Source organism: Gymnoscopelus microlampas (assembly GCF_963454915.1).
Source record: "Gymnoscopelus microlampas genome assembly, chromosome: 20".
Classification (NCBI taxonomy): domain Eukaryota; kingdom Metazoa; phylum Chordata; class Actinopteri; order Myctophiformes; family Myctophidae; genus Gymnoscopelus; species Gymnoscopelus microlampas.
Genome location: NC_139957.1, coordinates 46,590,067 through 46,602,613, shown reverse-complemented (window position 1 = coordinate 46,602,613; position 12,547 = coordinate 46,590,067). Strand labels below are relative to the sequence as shown.

The 12,547-nt window shown below is 44.6% G+C and overlaps 1 protein-coding gene across 1 annotated transcript; it reads right to left on the bottom strand.

The window, feature by feature from the left end:
- Positions 1-744: 744 nt before the first annotated feature.
- LOC311036170 (kelch domain-containing protein 3-like) lies at positions 745-1,779 on the bottom strand (the record flags this gene model as incomplete). The annotated part of the gene is made up of 1 exon (XM_084044697.1): positions 745-1,779. One exon carries the CDS (start codon positions 1,777-1,779, stop codon positions 745-747), a length of 1,035 nt encoding a protein of 344 aa, XP_083900823.1.
- Positions 1,780-12,547: the final 10,768 nt, after the last annotated feature.

Genomic DNA, 12,547 nt, shown 5'->3' with positions numbered 1-12,547 from the left:
CAAATCATAATTGAACATGTGAGGCTGAACATGTATAAGTGGGAATGTCAGTCTCTGTCTTTACCACAGGAACCCTCCTGTATGTTGGGAAACAAAGTTGTAAAGATTCATTTAAAAGCGTTACATTCAAACCAGACACCTTTGCGTATTCACAAGATCACTAGTACTGTACCATTTATGATTGAATACCGTTGTGTAACACTGCTCACAAAACCAAATAAAAACGTTAACTTTGATGGAGAAAACAAATCCAATCCTCCAGCATTCTACATAAACCCAGCATAAACATTATCCGATGCCCGGCACAAATGTGGTTAACCTCTGTCTCCCCCTCAGACCCGAGTTCAGGCCCGCTCAGCATATATGCTTTCTTCAACAAACAAATAAGTGTATCAACTAAACAAGATCCAATAAAACAAGAGCTCGAACAAATAATTGACAACAAGTAGGCAAGGCTAAGAGGAAGGGTCAGGGTAGTGTTTCCTGAAGAGGTGGGTTTTCAGCCTGGGGCGAAAGATGGGCAGTGACTCTGCTGTCCTAACATCAGTGACTCTGCTGTCCTGACATCAGTGTCTCTGCTGTCCTAGCGTCAGTGGGGAGTTCATTCCACCACTGTGAAAGCCGTGACCGTGTAGATCGGCCAGAAGGACCACTGAGCGTCGAGGCAACCAGTCGCCCCGAGGCGGCAGACCGAAGTGGTCGGGCAGGGGGGGTGTAAGGCTTGACCATAGCCTGGAGCTCTTATCAGTTGCTGTCAGTTGTCATGTTTGCCAGTTCCCACCTGATATCATGTGGGAGTCCTGACTGCTCCAGGCTGAACTGAATAACTGCTAGCTTGCATAACGTCTTCAAACTAGGACTTAAGTCCAGGATATACAGGATGCTGGGTCTGTCAAATCCTCCAAAGAGGACGATACGATCTCCCACCGTGCAACAGCACATCCCATCCATCCAACACAGTGTCTTCCCCTTTGGCTCAACCTTCTTCCAGGAGGAGATCTCTGGATTGCATTTCCACAGATCATTGGTGTTAAGCAAGTACAGCTCTCCATTGTGGGCAAAGGCTGAGGGAATAGCCTCGAGGCTTGGACGGATGTCTGCAGAAGGAATCCTCGTCCAGCAGTTGGTCTCAATGTCAAAAACACTGAGGTCGTTGCAGAGGCTTTGACCCCCTATACCGCCAAATACAAACATCTTTGTCCCGATGATGGTGGCAGAGTGAAGTATTGACGGAGGTGGCGGAGTGCCTCTGAGTTTAATTGAAGACCAGACCATTGTGGTGGTGTCCAACTGGAAGATGTCTTTGGAGAGACTGTGCTCATCGAACAAGTGACCAGACCAATTAACTCCTCCAAAGACATACATGACCTTCTCCAAGACACAGGCTGAGTGACACATCCTCTCAGATGGAAGAGACCCTGATACCTCGGGCCTGAACCAGCTGTGGGCGTCCACATCAAACGCATAAAGCACGTCGTAGTACTCATTCATTCTCTTATTAGCCCCTCCCCAGATGTAGACGATACCTTCTATTAGCACAGCTGTGTGGCAGAAGCACACAGAGGGAACCTCAGGGGGGCGCTCTCCTCGTTCAGTTGTCACAAGAGGCAACTTCCTCCAGCGCAAAGAGACTGTGTTGAAAACATGCACCTCTATCTGATCCCTGGAGATCTCCCGGAAACAGAGATCTCCAAAGGCGTACACCTCGCTCCCCACCGCCACGGAAGCGGCATAGTCGGTGCGTGGACCTCCTGTGAGACGCGCTGTGATGCGCAACATTTCATACGCCGACGAGCAACGATACGTTTACAAAGAATTCCACAAAGTCTTGTCCTATAAAGGTGTGGAGTCCATTCACAAACACTATATGATACAGGACAAACGTCACAAAAAGCTTGGCCAATCCACAAAGCCTGATGGGTTTCGTTAGCCAATCAGTGAAGTCGATGCTTGTTGATCTTTCTAATGTTACGACCCTGAGGTTGTTTGTTTTTATGAGTGTATATGTAGCCAAATTCCAACACTCCAACTTCCACATGTGCGTCCTCCACTCGCGCCTTAGTCCCGCCTCCGAGCGAGAAGGCAAGGATCAGATGCAAGTCCAGAGGAATGTGGCCGCAGAGGAATGTAGCAGGTCGGACTGGCGGCCACATTCCTCCTCATGTTCTCCACATGTTGTATATTGGACGCTGTATATCTCATGGACAGGGGTGCACATAACTGGTGCGCAGGTGCGCATGCGCACCCAAAATAAAAAATGCGCACCACATCAGGCGACGCGAGGCGCTTTTGCGCACCAACAGCTGGGACAGGAATTTCCAAGCTTTTATTTTTTAGCAAAACTAAAAAATGAAAGCCTGGAGATCGAGGCTAGGAATTTACTTCCTGAAGCCACACTCACACAATCACTCTAAAGCACCCGTCGGCCGCATGTACAGCCATTAGGCACAGGGGTAGAGATATGACTCGCGTCGCCGCGCCTCGCATCGCCTCGCATTGCCTCGCTGCGTGCACGCAGCCAGCAGAGGCTGTTAGAGGCACTCGTCACCGATGATGAACGCACCGTAATGGTGCAAAATATGCCGTGAACGTCCCAATCTGGCGGATAAAATCAGCGCAGCAGCACAGGGCACCAACCTTGGGGGCTTTATATAACAGCGTGAGAGAAAAAAAACGGCGAAAAGTCGGCGGAATTTAGAAGCAGAGCGTCCTTTTTTTCTCCCCCCCCGCCCCCCCCCCCCCCGTTGACAAAACTGTCTTGTGGGCACCGTGCTGACTCCCCCCCCCCCCCCCCCCCGTTGACAAAACTGTCCGGGCTGAACCCCCCCCCCCCCGTTGACAAAACGGGACGGGCGCCATGCGCACCAAGTCACATGTCCAGGTGCTCTTCTGCGTACCAGACCTAAAAAGTTATGTGCACCCCTGCTCATGGAGCTGTTTGACATGCATTTTCCCACACCTACCCATGCACACCAAACAGCATGATTTTGTAAATAACGATCAAACCATTATTTAATTTGTTAGAGGGTACATCTCCCTCTAGTTATTACTCTCCGCAGGAGAGTATTGTTTTCACTTTCTAAATATGACACACCGATTGGTCAAGCCTCACGTGACACGTGACAATACGGTGAAATACTGTATAAATACATGGCGTCACTTTGACAGTGGCAAAGACACTGAGGTAAGACAGGAACCATCACGAAATGGCTGCATGGCTGATACATAATTGGCAGATAGGACAGATAGGACACTTATATAGACAGGAGGGATATGACACTTATACAGACGGATAGGACACTTACAGTACACAGACAGGACGGATAGGACACTTATACAGACAGGACGGATAGGACACTTATACAGACAGGACGGATAGGACACTTATACAGACAGGACGGATAGAACACTTACACAGACAGGACGGATAGGGCACTTACATAGACAGGAGGGATATGACACTTACATAGACAGGACGGATAGGACACTTACAGTATACAGACAGGACGGATAGGACACTTACAGTATACAGACAGGACGGATAGGACACTTATACAGACAGGAGGGATAGGACACTTACACAGACAGGAGGGATAGGACACTTACATAGACAGGACGGATAGGACACTTATACAGACAAGACGGATAGGACACTTATACAGACAGGACGGATCGGACACTTATACAGACAGGATGGATAGGACAGTTAGAACATAAGAATTAGAACATTCCCAACATTCCCAACACAAGTCTGGTAAGAGTGAGGTAAGACAGGAACAATCACGAAATTGTTGAGAAATGGCGGATACTGTAACAATTGAATAGGACACTTACACAGACAGGACAGATAGGACACTTACACAGACAGGACGGATAGGACACTTATACAGACTGGAGGGATAGGACACTTATACAGACAGGACGGATAGGACACTTATACAGATAGAACATTCCCAACATTCCCAACAGCGGAGAGTTGTGCTCCGAGGAGCACTTTTTCTAGTTATTATTATTATTACTATTATTATTATTATTATTATTATTATTATTATTATTATTACCCTTATTATTATTACCCTTATTATTATTATTTTAAATGTAGAGATCAGATTAGGAGTGTACTGTACTGTCTAGGTGACGCCAAATTAATTCACAGCAAGTGGGTATAGGTAGATATGGGTTATAGCTATGTGTAGTACAGTAGATATATATATGATACAGACTCTGTATCTTTGTATTACAGAGATAAGATATATATAGATAGAGTATGGGAGTATAGGTATACAGATATCATATGATTTATATGATATATAATGTTAAATTTGTAATTGTTTATATGGATTATGAATGTTAAATAAGACGGGGGTAGGAGTAAATAAGCTTTGCGTCTTCCTACTCCTTTTAGAACATGTTGGGGATGATCAATGATCGCATTTTAAATGTTTTTGTTTACTTTTTTTTGTTTACTCTATGGTTCCAACCAATAGTTTGTGAACCACTAGGCTGCACCAGCGCTCCTGTTTTCTGACCTCGGTAAGAGAATCCGTGTGATCCCATTGGTTCACCGATCTGTCCGTCAGCCCCCGTCCGTCAACACAACATTACGAGCGACGCCCACTGCACTCTGGTTGGTTGGGGAAATGAAAGATAGATTAGATTAGATTTATTGGTCCCCGTGGGGAAATTCGTCTTCACTGACTGTACATTACATAAAGGACAATTTCACATCACACAAGACACAAGACAGACAACAAGCAACAAGACAACTGGTGTCAATAGGACAGATTTTGAAACACTTCCTATATCGGGTACACCGAAGCGCTGGTCCAGGCTTTTATTTTTTTAGCAAAACTAAACAATAAGAGCCTGGAGATCGAGGCTAGTGAACCATTGATCAAGCTTCACCATGAGAGCACACACTTGTGTGTGTGCCATTTATGTCCATATGGAGATATCTGTCTGTCCTTGTCCTTATATGTCCATATATGGAGATATCTGTCTGTCCTTGTCCTTATATGTCCATATATGGAGATATATATATCTGTCCTTGTCCCTTTTATGTCCATATATGGAGATATATATCTGTCCTTGTCCTTATATGTCCATATATGGAGATATATATCTGTCCTTGTCCCTTTTATGTCCATATATGGAGATATATATCTGTCCTTGTCCCTTTTATGTCCATATATGGAGATATATATCTGTCCTTGTCCCTTTTATGTCCATATATGGAGATATCTGTCTGTCCTTGTCCTTATATGTCCATATATGGAGATATATGTCTGTCCTTGTCTTTGATGTCCATATATGGAGATATATATCTGTCCTTGTCCCTTTTATGTCCATATATGGAGATATATGTCTGTCCTTGTCCTTTGATGTCCATATATGGAGATATATATCTGTCCTTGTCCCTTTTATGTCCATATATGTAGATATATGTCTGTCCTTGTCCTTATATGTCCATATATGGAGATATCTGTCTGTCCTTGTCCTTATATGTCCATATATGGAGATATATGTCTGTCCTTGTCCTTTGATGTCCATATATGGAGATATATATCTGTCCTTGTCCCTTTTATGTCCATATATGGAGATATATATCTGTCCTTGTCCCTTTTATGTCCATATATGGAGATATTTATCTGTCCTTGTCCCTTTTATGTCCATATATGGAGATATCTGTCTGTCCTTGTCCTTATATGTCCATATATGGAGATATATGTCTGTCCTTGTCCTTTGATGTCCATATATGGAGATATATATCTGTCCTTGTCCCTTTTATGTCCATATATGGAGATATCTGTCTGTCCTTGTCCTTATATGTCCATATATGGAGATATATGTCTGTCCTTGTCCTTTGATGTCCATATATGGAGATATATATCTGTCCTTGTCCCTTTTATGTCCATATATGTAGATATATGTCTGTCCTTGTCCTTTTATGTCCATATATGGAGATATATATATATGTCCTTGTCCTTTTATGTTCATATATGGAGATATATATCAGTCCTTGTCCCTTTTATGTTCATATATGGAGATTATTTATGTATGTATTTTGTATTGTGTTTTGTTTTTCTTGTGTCATGTCAAATGTGTGTACTGTTTATTGTTGCATACATGGCTGCTGGGTCGCAAGACAAATTTCAGTGTGAACTGACAATAAAGTATTATCGTATCGTATATATCTATCCTGTTCCTTTTATGTTCATAATATGAACATACATATATGGAGATCCCTGATGCTATCAACGTATTCCCATCGTATAAGCATACACCGAGTTTGAAGGTCGGGCGTTACTAGAGATGTGGGAAAAAAAGAATAATGGAAAAAAAAAAAAATTGGGAAAAAAAAAGTGAGGTTCAAGCCGGCTGGCGAGCTTTCTTTTTGGGAATATATTCTGAATTCTACACTGTCTGACCGTCCAAAGACAAACATACATAATGAATTAATAATTTAAGAAATTTAGAAAAAAAAAAGAAAAAAAAACTAAATTATGTGTAGAGGGTCCCGCAACGTGACGCATTGCCAGCGAAGTCGTCTCTGTTTAAGGAGTGCGTACACGTTCACAGGCCAGGACATCCCTGTTAGGCACCTTGTCTTCCCAAGAGATGCAGAGTATTCGCCAAAGTGGAAGTAGACTTCAGTAGACCGGCCAAAAGCCTGCTTGAGGAGTACAGCAAAGAAAGTGCCACCATAGGGTGGGGGCGAGTACACAGCCTTGCTTTACTCCGCTGCGGATGTCAAATGCCTCTGAGGTGGATTGATCATGTATGACAGTCCCCTTCATGTTGTCATAGAAGGACCTCACAATGCTCAGGAGTGTTGGAGGACAGCCGATTCTCTCAAGTACCTGGAATAGACCTTCTCTGCTCACCGGGTCTTTGTGAGATCGATGAAGGCCAGGTAGAGAGATTTCCCTTCTCTCTGCACTTCTCCTGTATTTGTCTCACTGCAAACACCATGTAAAATATGGACCTTCTAGACCTAAATCCCCACTCAGCAAGACCCTGGAAAGAGCAGTAGCTGCACAGCTCCATCAGCACATGTCCAACCATGAACTTTTCGAACCTCTTCAGTCTGGCTACAGAGCCCACCATAGCACAGAGACCGCCTTGATCAAGATCACGAATGATCTCCTCAGGGCAGCTGATCTAGGCCACATCAGTATCCTGGTTCTTCTGGATCTCTCTGCAGCCTTCGACACCATCTCCCACTCCATCCTCCTAGACCGCCTCTCCACCCACCTCAGACTCACCGGATCCGTTCTCTCCTGGTTCCACTCATATCTCACCAACAGGCAACAGTTTGTCTCCATAAACGGATCCAACTCCCACCCAGTCCCAGTTAACCATGGTGTGCCACAGGGTTCTGTACTTGGTCCCATCCTTTTCACCATTTACATGCTCCCGCTCGGTCAGATCATCCGCCACCATGGTCTACATTTCCACTGCTATGCTGACGACACCCAGTTGTATCTCAGCACCACACCAACCACTCTGCTACCTCCACAATCCATCGTCAACTGCCTCCATGAAATAAAGACCTGGATGACCACCAACCTACTCAAACTCAACAGCAAAAAAACAGAGCTCATGGTAATGGGTCCCAAGGCACAGCTTCAGAGGATTGGCGACTTCCTCCTCCATGTGGATGACGGCTCCATCTCTCCATCCCCTGAGGTTCGCAACCTGGGTGTTATCTTGGACTCTACCCTCTCCTATCAATCCCACATCAAATCCGTCACCAAATCCGCCTTCTTCCACCTCAAAAACATTTCCAGACTCCGGCCGTCACTCTCAGACTCTACTGCTGAGACCCTCATCCACTCTTTCATCTCCTCCCGCCTGGATTACTGTAATGGTGTCCTGTTCGGGCTCCCCAATAAAACCCTGGACAGATTGCAGTATGTGCAAAACTCAGCTGCCAGAGTGCTCACCCGCACCAAACGCTGGCAGCACATCACCCCCACCCTCAAACACCTCCACTGGCTTCCGGTCAAGTTCCGCATCAATTACAAACTATATACTCCTCCTCACCTATAAAGCCCGCCATGCCCTAGCCCCAGGGTACCTCTCGGACCTCCTGGACGATTACATCCCAGAGCGGGACCTGAGGTCTTCCGACTTGGGGCTTCTCACCACCCCTCGTAGCAACAAGCGGACCCTTGGCGATAGAGCTTTCAGCATGGCAGCCCCTGACCTCTGGAACTCTCTCCCAATGGAGATCCGCCAGATGCAAACACTGGACTCCTTCAAGTCCGCACTGAAGAGACACTTATTTATTCAAGCTTTTGGCAATTAATGTGTTTATTGTGTGTACTGTAAAGCGTCCTTGGGTTTCTGAAAGGCGCTATATAAATCCAAGTTATTATTATTATTATTATTACTGTGACTCTCGCCTGCGGCCTGTGGCTGACATAAGTGGGGCAGTTTTCTTCTGGGTGGAACCAAGCCTCCTTAATGCCATGGTATTAATACTCTGATTTCTTAATTTATTTTTTTGAAAAAACATCCTGGAAATCTTTTCATTTTATTTTTCTTATTTTGTATTTCCTTTGCCAGACCCAGGGTGTCGGCCTACAGGAGGCTTTGTCGGTCGGTCTGTCCCTCTTTTCCTCCCCAGACATGTGCTGTGATTGGCTAGCCAATCACAGCGCGTCCTGCAAAGCTTAGCCTATGGGCGTGTTTTCCGCAGCATTGGGTCTGGCAGAACCAGGTCTCCTGGTCTTGTTTGTTTAGGCACAACGTTTAAACAATGACTCCATCCAGGGAGACTATTGTTCCTATCTTGCATGTAGAGTCCAGAAGCTCAGCTAGTTCCTTCATGGTGGCGTTTTTCAGTTGTTTCAGACTTTGGAAAATGGGAAGCTTGTAGTCTGCCCTCGCTTGGATGTCGGCAACACATTTCAGGAACTGTACCTTTTCTTTTGTTGCATCTGGTATGATGCACATGACAAGTACCTTGTCCCTCAGCACGTTGTCCTCGAGCCGATAGCAGAAATGGTACATAATAAGTCTGCAGCTTCCATCGTCCTCAGGCAGACCGGTTCTCAACTTTACCATGTAATCCTGACTTTCTCCACCAGCATTGTTCATTGCGAGCTGATAATCTTGAGCAAGATCGCTACGACTACCTTGAAAACACAGGACTATCGCCTTTCTCTGTATGGTCACCATCTGTGTGTAGATTCTATTCATCTGGGCATTTGCCATTTTGACTACTGTAGGTGGGAATATTACAGTATATAGTGTCTGCCAATGAATAACGCAGTGAGAATCTTGTCGACAGCCAATTTATACTTTAGTATCTGTGACATCACTTGTAATGCAGGTGTCCATATTTGGACATTGGGGTTTTGAGGATCTCCATATATGGGCAAAACATGACACGTGTTTCACTGATCAGAGAAGCCGTACAATACCGTTGTCAGGTAACCAGGCATGGCCGCTTTTCGCAGTTCTGGCTTAGCCGTGCAGTTTTTTACTAAAAACTTGGATTTTTATTATTATTACAAAACATACATTAATCACTTCAGCCCCATATACATTTCGGCCATTTGAAAATAGCCGATCTACAAGCTCACAATATGTCGCGATACGACGCATTGTGAGCTTGTAGATCAGCTATTTTCAAATGATTTTTATACATTTGAAAACTGGGTAATGGCACATTCTGCATAATGAGTACTTTTACTTTTGGTACTGTCGTGTAATTTGAGGCAGTAAACTGTGGTTACCAGGCTGGTAGTTGTAATAAAGTAGAGGAGAGGAGAAGACGTCAGGTTTCCAGGTACTATCATGATTCGGTTTATTCAGCATCAACAGCATCATAGCAACAGCAGAAGGAGACAGAGGCAGAAGCCCCTGTCCACCCCCCAGCAGCCTCACGTCGTGTGTGACTGTACTAGTTCTGAGCTACATCTTAGTTCAGCTTTTATAGCACAATAGCTTCACATTAGAATGCAAACGGTTCATGTGGGGTGGGGGTCAATGAGAGCCCCCACCTGTTGATCAACTTCTTTGATCAGTGCCTTTATCTGATTAGCAGCTGTTTGTGAGGAGGCTTAGGTGTGAAGACAATGCCAGACCTGATGTCGCCAGGTTTAACGATAGAATATAAATGCCACTCACACCTGACAGTAGGCTTCCTCTTGAACAACAGTTCAGCATTAACATCATATGAATAGCCCAGACAGACTGTATCTGTCTGTGACTGTAGTACAATAACTTAAAACAACTTCTGTCATTATATGATTTTTACTTGCATACTGTTGTATAAAATATAAGGAAATAAGGACCAATATACGACAGTACTTTAAGTACATTTTGACGCCAATACTTTTGTACTTTTATACATTTTGAATTCTGGACTTCTACATTTCAGTATTGATACTTTTACTTAAGTAAAACATTTGAGTACTTTTTCCTAACCTCGCATCACCAGTCTTTCCACCTCGGAGGAAAGCCTGGTCTGCGTTACTAAAGACCCATATGATCCGGTCTAGGAAAAAAAAAAAAAAAAAAGAATCCACTTTCCGGATTGTCGCGATCCGGTTTTGCGGTGCCGCTTTGTTTTGGTTCCCCAATCCCTATATAAATTGAATAGAACTTCCCCGTGGGATAATATGGATAATACAGACGCTAAATAGTCTCCGGAAAGTACACTCACATTTATATTTAAAAAATATTTTTATTAGCTTTTATTAGGATTTTATTAGGACGGACCTATTTTGGGGTGAGACGTCTTTCCGGTTTGTCGCGATCCGGTCGCTCCCGACCGGATCATATACCCGAAAAGGAACGCTGCCCAGGCTAACTTTTTCCACCACTGGTCCCCAGCCCCTCCCTGCTCCTCTTTGGTCTCTGATTGGCTAGAGTGGACTCAGCTGCGGGTGGCAGCCGTGCCCAGTTGGCTAACGAGCCTCAGAGACTATTTAACTGTCGGTGACTGGTCACTGTGTTGGTTCATTATGTAGTGTCAGGTAATCAGTTCTTAGCCTGGTAAACCCTCCCTCCGGAAATCTCATTTCCATTTGATTTCAGAAATCAAATGGAAATGAGATTTCCGGAGGGAGGGTTTACCAGGCTAATCAGTTCTGGGTTTGTCTGTAAAGTATTTCGCCCGGTGTGGTGTACTTTGTTTTGTATTGTTATTCATTGTCGTTAACTGGTTGGTTTCCTGAGTCTACTTTAATGTTGAGTTCTGCATACTGGTCCAGAGACACCCGGGTCCCTGACAGTTATTACTCTCCGCAGGAGAGTTTTGTTTTCACTTTCTAAATATGACACACCGATTGGTCAAGCCTCACGTGACACATGACAATACGGTGAAATATTGTATAAATACATGGCGTCACTTTGGCAGTGTCTTTGCCACTGCCAAAGTGAGGTAAGACAGGAACCATCACAAAATGGCTGCATGGCTGATACATAATTAGCAAATAGGACAGATAGGACACTTATATAGACAGGAGGGATATGACACTTACACAGACGGATAGGACACTTATGGACGGGACGGATAGGACACTTATACAGACAAGACGGATAGGACACTTATACAGACAGGACGGATCGGACACTTATACAGACAGGATGGATAGGACAGTTAGAACATAAGAATTAGAACATTCCCAACATTCCCAACACAAGTCTGGTAAGAGTGAGGTAAGACAGGAACAATCACGAAATGGTTGAGAAATGGCGGATACTGTAACAATTGGATAGGACACTTACACAGACAGGACGGATAGGACACTTACACAGACAGGACGGATAGGACACTTACATAGACAGGACGGGTAGGACACTTATACAGACAGGAGGGATAGGACACTTCTATAGACAGGACGGATAGGACACTTATACAGACAGGACGGATAGGACACTTATACAGACAGGACGGATAGGACACTTATACAGACAGGACGGATAGAACACTTATAGTATACAGACAGGACGGATAGGACACTTATACAGACAGGACGGATAGGACACTTACATAGACAGGAGGGATATGACACTTACACAGACAGGACGGATAGGACACTTACAGTATACAGACAGGACGGATAGGACACTTACAGTATACAGACAGGACGGATAGGACACTTATACAGACAGGAGGGATAGGACACTTACACATAGGACGGATAGGACACTTACATAGACAGGACGGATAGGACACTTATACAGACAAGACGGATAGGACACTTATACAGACGGATAGAACACTTATACAGACAGGACGAATATGGCGGACACGGACCTGTGTAAGTGTTTGATCGGACACTTATACAGACAGAATGGATAGGACAGTTGTTGGAGGAGGCGAGGAGGCTCTCCACGTCCGCAATGAGCGAGTGTGCATCAAGTGTATCCTCGACCACTCTCAACAGCTCCTCCCTCACTTATACAGACAGGACGGATAGGACACTTATACAGACAGGAGGGATACAGGACGGCATAAGAAGTAGAATATTCCTAGAAGTAGAACACTCCCAACATTCCCAACACAAGTCTGCCGGCGGAGAGTTGT